The following is an 18,399-nucleotide window of genomic DNA, read 5'->3' as shown; positions in this document are numbered from 1 at the left end:
TGCCTGCCTTGACCTGTCGTTTGCCTGCCCCTGTTGCTGTAATAAACATTGTACTTCAACACAGTCTGCATTTGGGTCTTACCTGAAACCTGATAGATAGAGGACAGGACACACCGTTAGGCTGCTACAATTACAGTACCTGTGGTATAGTTAGTGTGCAGAAAAGTGTAGTGCATATGGGAGGTACCAAACACCTTGATAGGGGAGCTGCATGCAATCAGATGAGAAAATTTGACTAGGATGGAATAAATTATATACAGTGGCTTGTGAAAGTATTCACCCCATTGGCATTTTTCCTATTTTATTGCCTTACAACCTGGAATTAAAATAGATTTTTTTTTTGGGGGGGGGGGGGGGGGGGGGTTGTATCATTTGATTTACACAACATGCCTACCACTTTGAAGATGCAAAATATTTTTTTTGTGAAACAAACAAGAAATAAGACAAAAAACTGAAAACTTGAGCGTGCATAACTATTCACCCCCCAAAAACAATACTTTGTAGAGCCACCTTGTGCAATTACAGCTGCAAGTCTCTTGGGTACGTCTCTATAAGCTTGGCACATCTATCCACTGGGATTTTTTCCCATTCCTCAAGGCAAAACTACTCCAGCTCCTTCAAGTTGGATGGGTTCCGCTGATGTACATCAATCCTTAAGTAATACCACAGATTCTCAATTGGATTGAGGTCTGGGCTTTGACTAGGCCATTCCAAGACATTTAAATGTTTCCCCTTAAACCATTCGAGTTTGCTTTAGCAGTATGCTTAGGGTCTTTATCCTGCTGGAAGGTGAACCTCTGTCACAGTCTCAAATCTCTGGAAGATAAACAGTTTTCCCTTAATAATTTCCCTGTATTTAGCGCCATCCATCATTCCTTCAATTCTGACCAGTTTCCCAGTCCCTGCCGATGAAAAACATCCCCACAGCATGATGCTGCCACCACCATGCTTCACTGTGGGGATGGTATTCTCTGGGTGATGAGAGGTGCTGGGTTTGTGCCAGACATAACATTTTCCTTGATGGCCAAAAAGCAAAATTTTAGTCTCATCTGACCAGAGTACCTTCCTCCATATGTTTGGGGAATCTCCCACATGCCTTTTGGCGAACACCAAACGTGTTTGCTTATTTCTTTCTTTAACTTCTTGACGCTACCCATCCCTGTCGCAGGATCATTTTCGTCAGCAACCGCTGAATAGCATAGCGCAACAGTCAAATAATATAACAAAAAAATATTCATATTCATGAAATCACAAGTGCAATATTGCAAAACACAGTTTAGCCTTTTGTTAATCCACCTGTCGTCTCAGATTTTGAAATTATGCTTTACAGCGAAAGCAATCCAAGCATTTGTGTAAGTTTATCGATAGCCTAGCATAGCATTATGTACACTTAGCATCAGGAAGCTTGGTCACGAAAAGCAGAAAAGCAATCAAATTAACCGTTTACCTTGGATGATCTTCGGATGTTTTCACTCACGAGACTCCCGGTTACACAACAAATGTTCCTTTTGTTCCATAAAGATTATTTTTATACCCCAAAATACCTCCGTTTGTTTGTCGCGTTATGTTCAGAAATCCACAGGAAAGAGTGGTCACGACAACGCAGATGAAAATTCCAAATTTTCTCCATAATGTCCACAGAAACATGTCAAACGTTTTTTATAATCATTCCTGAGGTAGTTTTTTAAATATAATTCGATAATATATCAACTGAGTGTGTAGGTTTTTCAATAACAGCGGGAGGAACAATGGTGGCTTTACTCAGTTGCGCAAAAACTCACTCTGAGAACCCCCACCTATCCACTTTTGCAATGTGATCTTTCACGCTCATTTTTCAAAATAAAAGCCTGAAACTATGTCTAAAGACTGTTCACACCTTAGGGAAGCCATAAAAAAGGAATCTGGTTGATATCCCTTTAAATGGAGGATAGGCATGCATAGGAACAGAAGGGTTTCAAAATAAGAGGCACTTCCTGATTGGATTTTCCTCAGTGTTTCGCCTGCAATATCAGTTCTGTTATACTCACAGACAATTTTGACAGTTTTGGAAACTTTAGAGTGTTTTAGAGTGTTTTCTATCATAATCTGTCAATTATATGCATATTCTAGCATCTGGTCCTGAGAAAAAGGCTGTTTACTTTGGGAACATTATTTTTCCAAACATAAAAATAGTGCCCCCTAGCTTCAAGAGGTTAAGCAATGGCTTTTTTTCTCTGGCCATTCTTCCATTAAGCCCAGCTCTGTGGAGTGTACGGCTTAAAGTGGTCCTATGGACAGATACTCCAATCTCCGCTGTGAAGCTTTGCAGCTCTTTCAGGATAATCTTTGGTCTCTTTGTTGCCTCTGATTAATTCCCTCCTTGCCTGGTCTGTGAGTTTTGGTGGGAGGCCCTCTCTTGGCAGGTTTGTTGTGGTGCCATATTCTTTCCATTTTTTAAATAATGGATTTATTGGTGCTCCGTGGGATGTTCAAAGTTTCAGATATTTTTATAACCCAACCCTGATCTGTACTACTTCTTCGTTTTTATTTTTTAGACATTTTTTAAATAAGTTATTTTTTTCATTTCACTTCACCAATTTGGACTAATTTGTGTATGTCCATTACATGAAATCCAAATAAAATTACAGGTTGTAATGCAATTTTTGGGGGGAAAATGGCAAGGGGGAAAAATACTTAAGCAAGGCACTGTCGTTAAACCTTCAAAACTGTCCCTAAGTCTTCTCTATGCAAGGGCAGAGAGAGGGAGCCTGTCCCATGACCAACTCCTCTCTACTAATAAACACCCTTAATTTCCATACAATGCGGCAGCAATAAAAGACGATAACACCCACAATGGGGAAGCTGCATCATCCAAAACTTCCCTCCCTCACCTCCCTTACGTTGATTGGCTATTTATTTTGTATTTCACCTTTACTTAACCAGGTAGTGCTAGTTGAGAACAAGTTTTCATTTGCAACTGCGACCTGCCCAAGATAAAGCGTAGCAATTCGACACATACAACAACACAGAGTTACACATGGAATAAACTAAACATACAGTCAATAATACAGTAGAACAAAACAAAACCAAAAGTCTATATACAGTGATTGCAAATTAGGTACGTAATCATTTTATCATTGATAAGGTAGAGATGGTGGAGCCTGTCGCAGCTTAAAAGAGATTAATCAATTTTGTTATCCTCATGTGGCCCAGACCATAGACGAGCACTTTATTAGAATGGGGAATTCAATGCTGTCAGCTTCTCTGATTTCATTACTATGCGTCTTCAGAAGACAAAAAAGAAAAGGAAAAAAATTAAGAAAGGAGGGATCTGCTTATTAAAATAATGGAAACTTTGGTTATTATTCATGTCACTCCTCATGGTTGTTGATGAGCCGCTGAGCGTTTATCATTTAAGGCATGATGCACAAAGAGTTAAGTGAGCTGTAATCCTGGAAAGATTGCTCTGAGACCGGCTTTCAGAAATCAGAGCAAGGCGAGATCCCCAGGAGGTCTCTCTCTCAGTGTGTGACAACGCTTCCTTTACAGCTTGTCTGCTGATAGTCAGAGATGAGAGTGGAAACGAAAACAAAAACTGCCATAGTTCATGATGATTTACTGGGGTAATAATGCTCTTAAGAACATACAAATGTGAGACAAGTTGGAAGTACCGTTACATATATCATTGCTGCACTCTAGACACAATTGTGGTTTAATCCATACATATATTGTATCGTATTTAACTTCTGAACTTGGACAATGGCTGAAAAATATTTTAATGCGTGAATCTCTAGTCATTTCCACGTGTTTTTACAACAGCTAGTATATTTACTGCCACAATAAAGTAGCTGCAAAAATACCCCATAGTGTGTGTTGTTATTAGTAAGGCTGGGGAGGTCGGAGATGTCTCTGTAACTGCAATTCAGCACTGCCGAGACCAAGGAACAGTAGTCCATGCATTTAGTAGTGTGCACTGTAACAGAGCTGTGTGCAATAGCTACTGTAATGAAAATCAACATGAATAAATGTATGAATTCAGGAAAACAAGTGTGGTTGTCCTACTCACCTGTTTGATTGCATGCAACAGCTTACCATAGCAGTAGACTATGACCAGGAAGGGGATGATGAGGCAGAAAACAAAGAGGCAGAGGATGTACGAGACATTGTTGGCACTCTTGGCCTTCCAGTCCACGGAACAGGTGGTACCGGGCCCCTCGGGGCCGTAGCGGCTCCAGCCGAAGAGCGGCGGCAGGGTCCATATCAAGGAGTAGAACCAGGAGAAAGCAATGCCCAAGGCTACCTTCCGGTAGTTGGTGGAGTCGGCCTTGGTTGGGCCCATCATGGTGCTGTAGCGCTCGTAGGAGAGCACGGCCAGGGAGATGAGGGACACGATGCCTGGAAACGAGAACACAGACACTCGCTCAGACTATGTAGAACAGGGTCAATACAGGAGTTTATCGGGTGGTCAAAGACAACACAGACACAACACTCCAGCCTTAAAACAAACATTTACCTACGGGGTGTTTAAACAAAAATGCATGCAGAAACATTAGTGGGAGTGCTCATACAGACACGAGTCAATTATATCACACTTGAGTGTATGCTGGCTTCCTACTGTTTACCCTGGAAGGGTAAGTAATGCATCCATATAGGTTGTTATTACTTTGCAAAGAGAGATTCCAATGTACATGTTAGTGTGATTGCTTCACACAAAGTAGCATAGGGCATGCAGAATTAAGCTTTTAGACATTCTGCAGGAGGGCCAATGATACCAGTGACGAAGAGATGCCAGAAAAGCTTCCATGTAGCATTCTATAATTTCTCACCTTTCAATGCACATACTTCCTGCTCTGCAGCATTTGCAAAGGAGCATTTCATATCCAGTCACTGCTCCCAGAAACCTGACTCCTCATCTTCTTTATCTTGTTTGTTTTTTCATTGAAGTGAAACGTAATATTTGTATGTAATATTTCCGCCATCGTTTCCTATGACCGAAAAGGACATCAGAACAGCGATCACTAACCTTGATTTGGATGAGGATTTCTACTTCAGCGAGTCGAGGGCGCAGGACATACCACTCACCCCAGACCAGGCCCTAATTTAAAAAATATTTATTTCACCTTCATTTAACCAGGTAGGCCAGTTGAGAACAAGTTCTCATTTACAACCTCGACCTGGCCAAGATAAAGCAAAGCAATGCGGCAAAACACAACAACACAGAGTTACACATGGGATAAACAAAAGTACAGTCAATAACACTATAGAGAAATCTATATACAGTGTGTGCAAATGGAGTAAGGAGGTAAGGCAATAAATAGGCCATAGTAGCGAAGTAATTACAATTTAGCAAATTAACACTGGAGTGATAGATGTGCAGATGATGATGTGCAAGTAGAGATACTGGTGTGCAAAAGAGCAAAAAGTAAATAAAAACAATATGAGGATGAGGTAGACAGTTGGATGGGCTATTTACAGATGGGCTATGTATCCCAGATACTCGGAAAAGGAAAAGACGGCATAAGAGAGGCCGGCATGCGGGCACCCTTACAAAAGTCTGCAAATAAATAAACCTCTATCCTCCGTTCAATTGGCGAACGTACAATCACTGGAGAACAAACTGGACGAGCTCCGTTCAAGACTATCCTATGTTCCTCGGAGTCGTGGCTGAACGAGAGCATGGATAATATACATCTAGTTGGTATTTCTATGCATTGGCAGTATCAAACGGAAGCATCGGGTAAGCTCAAGGGGAGAGGTGAGTGTCTTTTTGTTAACCAGTTATGCATTAGGGGGCGCTATTAAAATTTTTGGATGAAAAACGTTCCCGTTTTAAACAAGATATTTTGTCACGAAAAGATACTCGACTATGCATATAATTGACAGCTTTGGAAAGAAAACACTGACGTTTCCAAAACTGCAAAGATATTGTCTGTAAGTGCCCCAGAACTCATTCTACAGGCGAAACCAAGATGATGCGTCAAGCAGGAAATGAGCAGAATCTCTGAAGCTCTGTTTTCCATTGTCTCCTTATATGGCTGTGATTGCGCAAGGAATGAGCCTACACTTTCTGTCGTTTCCCCAAGGTGTTAGCAGCATTGTGACGTATTTGTAGGCATATCATTGGAAGATTGACCATAAGAGACTACATTTTCCAAGTGTCCGCCTGGTGTCCTGCGTGGAACTCGGTGCGCAAACGCCAGCTGCTTGTACTTTTCCATTTGATTGAGGGGAGAAACCATGCTTCCACGAACGATATATCATTGAAGAGATATGTGAAAAACACCTTGAGGATTGATTCAAAACAACGTTTGCCATGTTTTCAGTCGATATTATGGAGTTAATTTGGAAAAAAGTTCGCGTTTTGAGGACTGAATTTTTGATTTTTTTTTGGTAGCCAAATGTGATGTAGAAAACGGAGCTATTTCGAATTCACAAAGAATCTTTTTTGGAAAAACTGAGCATCTGCTATCTAACTGAGAGTCTCCTCATTGAAAACATCCGAAGTTCTTCAAAGGTAAATTATTTTATTTGAAGGCTTTTATGTTTTTGTTGAAATCTTGCGTGCTGGATGCTAACGCTAATGCTAACGCTAAATGCTAACGCTAAATGCTATGCTAGCTAGCCACTTTTACACAAATGATTGTTTTCCTATGGTTGAGAAGCATATTTTGAAAATCTGAGATGACAGTGTTGTTTACAAAAGGCTAAGCTTGAGAGATGGCATATTTATTTCATTTCATTTGCGATTTTCATGAATAGTTAACGTTGCGTTATGGTAATGAGCTTAGGTCTGTAAATAGAATCCCGGATCCGGGTTTGGTAGACGCAACAGGTTAACAACAGCTGTAATACTAAGAAAGTCTTGAGGGTTCTGCTTGCCTGAGTTATAATACCTCATGATAAGTTGTAGACCATACTATTAACCAAGAGAGTTTTCATCTATATTTATTATATTTGTCTATTTACCACCAGAAACTGATCACCACACTCAAAGAGATGTATAGGGCCATAAGCAAACAAGAAAATGCTCATCCAGAGGCGGTGCTCCTAGTGGCCGGTGATTTTAAAGCAGGGAAACTGAAATATGTCTTACCTAATTGTCATCTGTGCAACTAGAGGATCAAAACTCTAGATCACCTTTACTCCACACACTGAAATGCATACAAAGCTCTCCCTCACCCTCCATTTGGCAAAGCTGACCATAACTCTATCCTCCTGAATCCTGCGTACAATCAAAAACTCAAACAGGAAGTACCAGCTCAATATGGAAGTGGTCCGATGAAGCGGATGATAAGCTACAGGACTGTTTCGCTAGCGTCTTGTGATCCGTCTGGTCCTGCAGCTTTATGAATGTTAACCTGTTTAAAAGTCGTACTCACATAGGCTACGGAGTGCGTGATCACACAGTCATCCGGAACAGCTGGTGCTCTAATGCATGGTTCAGTTGTGCTTGTCTTGAAGCGAGCATTGAAGAAAGCAAAGTTTGTAAGCCCTGCCACATCCGACGAGCGTCAGAGCCTGTGTAGTAGGATTTGATCTTAGTCCTGTATTGACCTGTTTGATGGCTCGTCGGTGGTCGTAACAAGATTTCTTAAAAGCGTCCGGATAAGTGTCCTTGAGAGTGGCAGCTCTAGCCTTTAGCTCAGTGCGGATGTTGCCTGTAATCCATGGCTTCTGGTTGGGATATGTATGCATGTTCACTTTGGAGACGACGTCGTCGATGCACTTATCAAGCCGGTGACTGATGTGGTAAACTCCTCAATGCCATTGGATGAATCCCAGGAAACATATTCCAGTCTGTTGTTAGCAAAACAGTCCTGTAATTTAGCATCTACTTCCTCTGACCCCTTCTGTATTGAGCGAGTCACTGGTACTTCCTGCTTTAATTTTTGCTTGTAAGCAGGAATCAGGAGGATAAAATTATGGTCAAAATTGCCAAAAGGAGGGCGGGGGAGAGCTTTGTATGCATCTCTGTGTGTGGAGTGAAGGTGGTCGAGAGTTTTTTTCCCTCTGGTTGCACAGATGACTAAATTTGGTTCAATCGATTTAAGTTTGCCTGCATTAAAGTCCCCGGCCACTAGGAGTATCGCTTCTGCATGAGCATTTTCTTGTTTGCTTATGGCCTTATACAGTTGGTTGAGTGTGGTCTTAGTGCCAGCAGCGGGCTGTGGTGGTAAATAGACGGCTACGAATAATATAGATGAGAACTCTCATGGTAGATAGTGTGGTCTACAGTTTATCATACGGTAATCTCCCTCAGGTGAGCAATACCTTGAGACTTCATTAATATTAGACATCGCGCATCCGCTATTATTGACATACACCCTCACCCCTCGTTTTACCAGACGTAGCTTGTCTTTTCTGCTGGTGCATGGAAAATCCTGCCAGCTCTATAGTATTAGTTTCGTCATTCAGCCACGACTTGGTGAAACATTCAATTTTACAGTTTTTAAATGTCCCGTTGGTAGGATAATCATAATCGTAGGTCATCAATCTTATTTTCCAATGATTGCATGTTAGCCAGTAGAAAAGATGGCAATGGGAGTTTACTCGCTCGCCTACAGATTCTCAGAAGGCAGCCCGACATGCGCCCCCTTTTCCTCTGTCTTTTCTTCATGCAAATGATGGGGATTTGGGCCTGTTCCTGGGAAAGCAGTATATCCTTCTTGTCAGACTCATTAAAGGAAAAAGCTTCTTCCAGTTTGAGGTGAGCAATCACTGTTCTGAAGTCCAGAAGTAATTTTTCGGTCATAATAGATGGTAGCAGCAATATTATTTACAAAATAAGTTAAAAAAACAAGTCAAGTTACAAACAAAGCAAAACAAATTACGAAATAGCACAGTTGGTTAGGGGCATGGAAAACGGCTGCCATCCTCTTCTGCTCCATCTTAAAACATCTGGATATGCTCCATGCCATGGGCTTGTTCATTTAGCTGACAATATATGCTTGTAGGTCCTGTAGTTTATATTATTTTATACCATTTTTTTTCAATAAGAAGAATATAATTGAATTTAGCTGAAGAAAATGGAAAGTATATTTTTCCCATTAAGGAGCGACACTGCATATGAAGTGGCTATGTTGAACGTATAAGTGATCATTTGAAACGGGTCCTATATTCTAGATTCAGAGTTATCTGGCAACTTTAGTTGTGAATGATACAAACCATAGAATGTCATATAAATCAAAACATACATGGGCTGCATGGCGCGACTATAGGCTATTGATGATTTGAGAAAGTAGCAAAAAAAGCTCTGTTCCTTGTCTCAGGCTGCACAACTGTTCTCTCATCAAGTGGTCATATTTTCACCCATGCTCCATTTAAAGTCTTTAATCTTAATTTAGAATGGCCGATTATGAAATGAGCAGGAACCGGGGAAGGGGAAAAAAGACATGGCATCTGTATGCACTCGAATGGCGAATGGAGCCCGCAAGGTTTCTGTTACGGAGTCTAATTGATAGGTAATCGACTAGCCCGACTGTTCCCGGACTCCAGTTGTAGGGATTTGTACAATGCACAAACAAGGCTATTGAACCTGACATTGGAGTCTGTCTTTATTCCTTTATCTAACATATCATACTGAAACATGGTATCAGAAGTGGCTCGGAAAACACACGTTTGTTATTTTTGAAGCTAAGTACAGTATAGGCGCAGTTACGTTCCATATGCGAACACACGCCGTTTCCTACTCACAACACTGATCAACTCGTTGTTAGCTGGCTGGCTAGCATCACTACCTACGTCGATGACTGAAGGCAAAGAAATCTCATATTCCATTGCTATGGCAGCGAACATTCCGCCACCAAATCCCATGGTTCTCACAGGGGACTGGAATACTAATTGGGACAACTTCAGGGATGAATTCGAGGACTATGCGCTGGCGACCGGTCTACATGAGAAACCCAACGAGGTACAAGCTGCAACTCTGAGGAGTTTAATGGGCAGCGAATGCAGGCATATCTACCGGCACAATCTCACCCTCACAGCACGACAACAGTGTGATGCAAAGGCTATATTGGATGCATTGGAGAATTACTTCAAACCCGCCAGAAACGTAATTTATCAGCGGTTCGTTTTCGGAAGCTGTAAACAGGAAGAGGGTGAGTCAGTACACAACTTTGTAACCCGTTTGAGAGAGAAATCCGCCACTTGTGAATACGGGGGATTGAAAGATGAATTGATTCGTGACAAAATAGTGCTGGGAATTGCAAATGAGGATACACGCCGGCGTCTACTGAGAGATAGAGACTTAACATTAGTAACTGCCATCGAAATGTGCCGCACTGCTGAAGTCACTGACATGAGAATGAGAGCAATGGAAATCGAAACCCCACGCTCCGACGTTGATACTGTTCACGCTGTTGCTAGGCAGACCATCAGACTAAACCAATCGAGGCAGAGCAATTCACCACGAACGGTGAAGACAGAGAGCCCCGTAGCATGTAAATACTGTGGGAATACACACACACGTGGCAAAGAGCACTGCCCTGCCTACGGAAAACCATGCAGAGCTTGTGGAACTAATAATCATTTTGCAAAAGTGTGTCTCAAAAGCAAAAGAAGGGTGAGTGAGGGCAAGATTCACTGTGTTGATGATGTCACTCAATGTTCAGAGCTGAAAAGTGAAAGTGACATTTACATGCATGAATCCATTGGGGCTGTACACTCAAGAGGGAAGAAATGGTTAGTGACACTACGATTACACAACAAGCAACAACAATGTCAACTGGATTCTGGTGCTACATGCAACGCAATGAGCTACAAAGACAAAATCAATCTGGCACCTGACACACATCTATTGCCCAGCGATACTAGACTAAAGCTGTACTCAGGAGAGCTAATGAGCTCTATGGGCACCTTTGAGACCGAATGTGTTATTCGGGGACGCAAACACAAGCTGGAGTTTGAGATTGTAAAAACCAGTCAACATCCTCTCCTCTCAGGCTCTACATGCGAACGCCTGGGACTGATGCAGTTCACTGTACCAAATGACCTGCACATTGTGGATCATGTCCAGCATGGACCCCTGTCCAAAGAACAACTACTCAGCAGATATGACGATGTATTCAACATGCCCTTTGAATCTGTGCCTGGGGAGGTACACTTTGAAGTGGATGAGAGCATCACTCCAGTCCAGTGTGCTCCTCGCAATGTGCCCTTTGCAATGAAAGTGGCTGTGAAGGCCCAGCTGGACAAGTATGAGGCCGATGGCCACATGACATCTGTGACTGAACCAACTGACTGGATCAGCAATATGGTCATAGTGAAAAAACCAGAGAAGCTGAGGGTCTGCATCGACCCAAAGCATCAGAACCAAGCACTGAAACGATCCCACCACATCATGCCGACACTAGAGGATGTCCTCTATAAGCTTCCCAAGGCCAGGATTTTCACCTTGGTGGATGCCCGAGATGCATTCCTTCAATGCAAGCTGGATGAAGAAAGCAGCCTCATGACTACCTTCTGGACCCCCTGGGGTCGGAAACGCTGGCTCAAGCTCCCGTTTGGTGTCTCAGTGGCGCCTGAGATATACCAACGTAAGCAGCACGAGTTACTGGTTGGGCTCAAGGGCATTGAACCCATCGCCGATGATGTCCTGATCGTAGGCTGTGGTGACACAGACGAAGAAGCAGAACGCGACCACGATGTGAAGCTCCTGGCACTGATGGAGCTCTGCCGATCAGTTAAGCTTCACCTTGGCCTGAAGAAGCTGCAGTTCAAGGTGAAAGACGTCCACTTCCATGGCCACATTCTCTCGGCAAAAGGCCTGAAGCCGGACCCAGACAAGGTCAGAGCAATCCTCGACATGCCAAACCCGTCTGATGCAAAAGGAGTGCAGCGTCTCATCGGCTTTGCAAACTATCTTGCAAAGTTCATGCCACACCTATCAGCAGTCTGTGAGCCTCTGCGCCGGTTGCTGGACAAAGACACACCATGGCACTGGCTACCCAAGCACGAGGCCGCAGTGCAGGAGATAATCTCTGGCTTCATCCATGCCAGTGTTGCGCTACTACGACGTCATGAAGCCTGTCACAATCCAGAGCGACTCCAGCCAAAGGGGACTTGGATGCTGCCTTATGCAGGAAGGCCAGCCCGTTGCGTTTGCCTCGAGAGCGCTCACCCCCACCGAACAAAACTATGCACAAATTGAGAAAGAGTGCCTCAGCATCGTCTTCTCCTGCCAGCAATTCCATCACTACTTATATGGGCGAGACCTGGTCATCGCTGAAACTGACCACAAACCACTCATTGCCATATTCAGTAAACCTTGCCCTCAACCCGCCCAAGAGGCTTCAAAGCATGCTCCTGACTCTGCAAAACTACAGCCTAAAGGTCATTTACAAGCCAGGACCAGAGATGTACATCAGCGACACACTGAGCAGGGCAACAACACAATGTACAGGCAGAGGCACTGTCTATCAGCGGCAGGCCATCTGTTCGCTACAGCAGGAACAACAAGATGTTCAACAGATCAATCAGGCAGACTACTTAAACGTCACAGATCACCGCCTAGCCCAGATAAGGCAACACTGACAAGGACGAACACCTACAGTCACTGAAGTCCATGGCTCTCGCAGGTTGGCCATACCTGAAAGAGGAGACACCTTTCACAGTGAGAGAATACTGGACCTTTCGAGATGAGATCAGCGTGCAAAATGGCATCTTGTTCAGAGGTCAGAAGGTCATTATTCCCAAATCACTACGTCCAGAGATAAGAGATGCTTACCCGCATACACTCCAGTCACGTTGGAGGTGATGCATGCTACCGCCAGGCTCGTGAAACATTATACTGGCCAAACATGCAAGCAGAAATTAAAGACTTTGTCAGCAACTGTACCACATGCAACAAGTACGCTCATGAACAGCAAAAGGAAACCATGATGTCACACGAACTGCCCACAAGGGCCTGGCAAATCGTCAGCATGGACTTATTCAGCCACAGACAAAAGGACTATCTTCTCATCGTTGATCACTACTCTGACTTTTGGGAAATTGAACTGCTCCCTGACTTGTCTGCAGAGACGTTCATTAAGCGCTGCAAGACGCAGTTTGCAAGGCAAGGTTAGCCTGACAAGGTAATCACGGACAATGGCCCACAATTCACTGCACAGTTCAAGCGTTTTGCCTCAGAATGGGAGTTTGACCACGTGACCTCCTCTCCAAGACACCCAAAAGCAAATGGCAAGGCAGAATCAGCTGTCAAGATTGCAAAAAAACTGTTAAGCAGGGCCTTGCGCGACAGCAACCACCCATGGAAAGCGATCTTACAGTGGAGGAACACACCCACCGAAAACATGGACAGCAGCCCAGCACAACGCCTTCTGTCCAGACGTCTGAAGACTACCATCCCCGTAGCTAACAAGCTACTTGAGCCCTGTGTCATGGCTGGCGTCACGGACAAACTGCGTCACAGAAAGCAGCTCGCTATGTGCTTCTACGACCAGACTGCTCGAGACCTACCAGAGCTGGAGGTGGGTGAAACGATAAGGATGAGACCGCTGCCAGGAGACCACACAGGACTTTGGAGGCTGGGCACATGCCTGCAGAGAGTTGCATCGCGTTCTTACCTGGTGGATGTTGGTTGCTCCGTCTATCGTCGCAATCGGGTGGATCTGCGCGTAGCAGAGCAGACAAACCAGAACACGCCATACACTCACCTAGATGAGCTGGATCACAGTCCAGGCCTAAGGGTAAGGGGCGCAGAATTGAGACATGGGCCAACTGAAGGTGAGGCTTCTACCCCACCAAGCTCTCCAGCTCGTGCCCCTAATCCTGCCCCTGTCAGAGCCAATACTTACTCACGGGTGGGTCGGCTGTGCAAGCCACCGGACAGGCTTACTCTGTAAGCAAGGGACTGTTAACTTGCCCTCGGTTAATTAAAATTAAAAAAGGAAGATGACAACTGAAGTAAAAAAGAAAATGTAATGATTTTTCTATTGTTATGACCTGACTGTTAAGAACTTAATGTTATGCCTTTATGTTTGCACTTTCTATTGAAAAGGATGATGTTATGGAGTCTAGTTGATAGGTAATCGACTAGCCCGACTGTTCCCCGGACTCCAGTTGTAGGGATTTGTACAATGCACAAACAAGGCTATTGAACCTGACATTGGTGTCTGTCTTTATTCCTTTATCTAACATATCATACTGAAACAGTAGGTAGGCTACTTCGGTTTTATAGCGGAGATGTGCAGCTGATGAGCAGCTGAGAAATACATATAAGAACACTTATTTCACTCCATGCATCAACCACTGTTTGAGGAGCATGCTCTGTCTGCCCCGAACTATGATATTCCGCTGAAACTCTGTATGCCTCTCCAACCCTGTTCCTGCAGCTACCCAGTGCTTAATTTGGGAATCCAAGTGAAATCTGTCCGGGAACATCGATAGTAACATGTGTAAGCAACTAAACATATTTCACTAAACTGTTGACAGCCCGTCTACACGCTCGAGAAAGTAATAAAGGAGAGAGAGAGAGGAGGAGAAATCATGATGGTGATATATTCTGCATAGCTAAAGGTAGTGTCACCCAATTTATGAAAAAAAAGCACTATTACTTAGCTGTTCAAAATGCAGTAATTGTAGGCTAACTGTAAGCCGTCCTGCACAATCAATGAACCAACAGCATCGCCTAGGGCTATACTTTCTCTTCCAGCTTCATGGATATTTTGGGGAACTTAGCATAAGATAACCAGTCCATCCAGTATACATAATACAGTTCACACTCAAAGGTGATTACTTGAATTTGTTGAATTTCTGAGTATATGCTAGACCAATTATGTACCAAAGGCATATTTAATCAGTTTTTTAAATGTTTTTCTGCCATAATATGCGGTACGCTATGCATTTAATAATGGGGGGGGGGGGGGGGGTGTTGTACTCATAAGTCTATGCATATGCATGAGCTCTACTATGTTTTGAATTAATCATCATCTTAGTAAGTGCTGTCCATTTTTTTTATGTTAGGCTTTGAAACAACATCCACAACAACCATGTTTGGGACGGTTTTAACCTGCTGTTGAACTTCTTTCTTCAAATTGATTATCACAGTGAGGTGAGTTTTAAAAGTACTATAGTCCTACTGTTTTGATTATAATATACAGTACCAGTCAATAGGTTGGACTAACCTACTCATGCGAGGGTTTTCTTTAATTTTACTATTTTCTACATTGTCGAATAATAATGAAGACATAAAAACTATGATATAACACATATGGAATCATGTTGTAACCAGAACAACAACCTCTCCCTCAAAGTCAGCTAAATAAAGGAGCTGTTTGTGGACTACAGAAAATGGAGGGCCAAGCACGCCTCCATTCATTCACATCAATGGGGCTGTAGTGGAGCGGGTCGAGAGCTTCAAGTTCCTCGATGTCCACATCACTAAGGATCTATCATAGTCCACACACACCAACAAAATCATAAAGAGGGGACGACAACACCTCTTCACCCTCAGGAGGCTGAAAGAATTTGGCATGGGCCTCAGATCCTCCAAAAGCTCTACAGCTGCACCATTGAAAGCACCTTGACTGGCTGCATCACCACTTGCTATTGCAAATGCTTGGCATCCGACCGCAAGAGGGCCGAGCACCATGCCATCCAGGACCTCAATACCAAGCGGTGTCAGAGGAAGGCCCTCTGCTACCGCACAGCAAACGTTACCGATGCACCAAGTCTGGAACCAACAGGACCCTGAAAGGATTCTACCCCCAAGCCATAAGATTGCTAAATAGTTGGTTAAATAGTTACAACAAATAGCACCTGCATTAACCATTTTTGCACTCAACTTTTTGACTCAGCATAGACACGGCTGCTACGGTTTATTATCTATCCTGTTGTCTAGGAACTATATTCCTAGTTATATGTACTGTACATACAGTACATTCTGAATGTATTCAGACCCCTTGAAATAGTATTTTCCCTCAATCTAAAAATTGAGGAGCGATTACAGCCTTGCGTCGTCCCCATAATGACAAAGCAAAAACAGTTTTTTAGATTTTTTTTAACTGATTTATTACAATTACATAAGTATTCAGACCCTTTACTCAGACCTTTGTTGAAGCACCTTTGGGAGCGATTACAGCCTTGCGTCGTCTTGGGTATGACGCTACAAGCTTGGCACACCTGTATTCTTCCCTGCAGATCCTCTCAAGCTCTGTCAGGTTGGATGGGGAGCATCACTGCACAGCTATTTTCAGATCTTTCCAGAGATGTTAGATCGGGTTCAAGTCCGGGCTCTGGCAAGTCCGGGCTCTGGCTGGGTTTTCTCCAGATGTGATGCCTGGCATTCAGGCCAAAGAGTTCAATCTTGGTTTCATCAGACCAGATAATCTTGTTTCTCATGGTCTAATAGTCCTTTAGGTGCCTTTTGGCAAACTCAAAGCGGGCTGTCACGTGCCTTTTTATTTTACTGTGGATTGGCTTATGTCTGGCCACTCTACCATAACCTGATTGGTGGTGTACTGCAGAGAGGGTTGTCCTTCTGGAAGGTTCTCCCATCTCCACAGAGGAACTCTGGAGCTCTGTCAGAGTAAACATCAGGTTCTTGGTCACTTCCTTGACCAAGGCCCTTCTCCCCCGATTGGGTCTTGGTGGTTTCAAGCTTCTTCCATTTAAGAATGATGGAGGCCACTGTGTTCTTGGGGACCTTCAATGCTGCAGAAATGATTTGGTACCTTTCCCCAGATCTGTGCCTCAACACAATCCTGTCACGGAGCTCTACGGACAATTCCTTCGACCTCATGGCTTGGTTTTTACTCTGACATGCACTATCAACTGTGGGACCTTATATAGACAGGTGTGTGCCTTTCCAAATCATGTCCAATCAATTGAATTTACCACCGGAGGACTCCAGTCAAGTTGTAGAAACATCTCATGGATGATTAATGGAAATAGGATGCACCGGAGGTCAATTTCGAGTCTCATAGCAAAGGGTCTGAATACTTATGTAAATAAGATATTTGTTTTTAATTTTCTATACATTTGCAAACATTTTCAAAAATCTGTTTTTGCTTTGTCATTATTGTGTGTAGATTGATGAGAATTTGTTTTTATTTAATCAATTTTAGAATAAGGCTGTAACGTAACAAAATATGGAAAAAGAAAAGAGTCCGAATACACTGTTTCTACCTCGATTATCTCATACACCTGCACATCGACTCGGTACTGGTACCCCGTGTATATAGCCAAGTTATCGTTACTCATTGTGTATTTATTATTACTTTAATTATTGCATGTTACTACTTTTCTATTATTTCTTTATAAGAATTTCACTGTTAGTCTACACCTGTTGTTTATGAAGCATGTGACAAATAACATTTGATTTGATCCATGAGGCTATCCTTCACGGCCATTGATTTCCAACAGCAATGAAGCAGACCCAACCAGCCCTCTAATTTAAAAGTGTGGGCCAGAGACCTTTCACTGAGCTGCTGTATAGTTCTTAGCTCTCACAGGCAATGGGAGATATTGCATGGGTTCTGAAAGTGCAGGTTGTTTAGGTGTGAGTGTACGTTCATCTGTGCGCGCACACCGGTTCACAGCAGTGTCTGCATACATGTGTAATATACAGCTGTTGACTGTTTGAGCCGCAGGCAAAGCTCAGAGATATTAATCACATGTTTACCTCATACGACCACGGCTACTGGATTCACATGTGCTTGCTTGATGGACTTAATGGACGTTTTTATTGATACTCTTGACCTATCTGGGCTGGTGAGATGTGTAGCTTTATGAAAGTTATGAAATTGCAATATACTACAAAAAATGACACCAAAATACTACAGCATCTCATGGTTTCAAAACATAGACATCCAGGTAGTCCATTTAATAAAGTGCCCAGTATCTTCTCTGTGCACTGACCCCAGCATATTCAAGCATCTAAACGTATAATAAAGGTGATGCTCTGCTGATGGAGAGCTGTATACAGCCAACAAATTACTCAAATCAAATATAATTACTCAAAATTAATTAAAGCCTTTCTTCAAAGACGGCGAATATGAAATCTAATATTCCCATTATTAAGTGGAGGAAACAACCGCCGAAATTAGGTTATGTTAGTTGGCCAAGCAGATGCCTCTGCCCAAGTTTGGACCATCTCGCTAGCATGAAATCAACATGGGACTGCTTATTCAAAGTAGAGCCTTATGGAGTGAGACACCAACTCGATGGACCTCACATCAGAGAGGCCAGCTTAATCTGATATGTTTTGAAATTACCTAAATAAGATGAAATCCACTTGAGCATTTCCCCCGTTTTGGGTTAGTTCCTTGTGCACCGTGTATTTGTCTTTCACAGAAAATCGAATCATGTAAATGTTTTGTTATTGTACAGTTCTTATCACAGGATGAAATGATACCTACATTTGCCCAATAATTGACTGCAGCGATTTTTCTGCCATTGAAATCCTTGGGTGGGCCG

At 43.1% G+C, this 18,399-nt stretch overlaps 1 protein-coding gene across 1 annotated transcript in view; it reads right to left on the bottom strand.

Annotated features, from left to right (window-relative positions):
* Nucleotides 1–18,399, bottom strand: part of LOC139387554 (pinopsin-like) — a 97,657-nt gene that overhangs the window by 63,954 nt on the left and 15,304 nt on the right. Inside the window, exon 2 of the mRNA XM_071133882.1 lies at nt 4,046–4,374. Within this exon, the coding sequence (XP_070989983.1) occupies nt 4,046–4,374 (329 nt within the window). The remainder of the gene's footprint in view (nt 1–4,045; nt 4,375–18,399) is intronic.

This window comes from Oncorhynchus clarkii, chromosome 28 (assembly GCF_045791955.1).
Source record: "Oncorhynchus clarkii lewisi isolate Uvic-CL-2024 chromosome 28, UVic_Ocla_1.0, whole genome shotgun sequence".
Lineage (NCBI taxonomy): Eukaryota > Metazoa > Chordata > Actinopteri > Salmoniformes > Salmonidae > Oncorhynchus > Oncorhynchus clarkii.
Note: the sequence above shows the minus strand (reverse complement) of the source record. Positions and strands in the feature narration are given on the sequence as shown.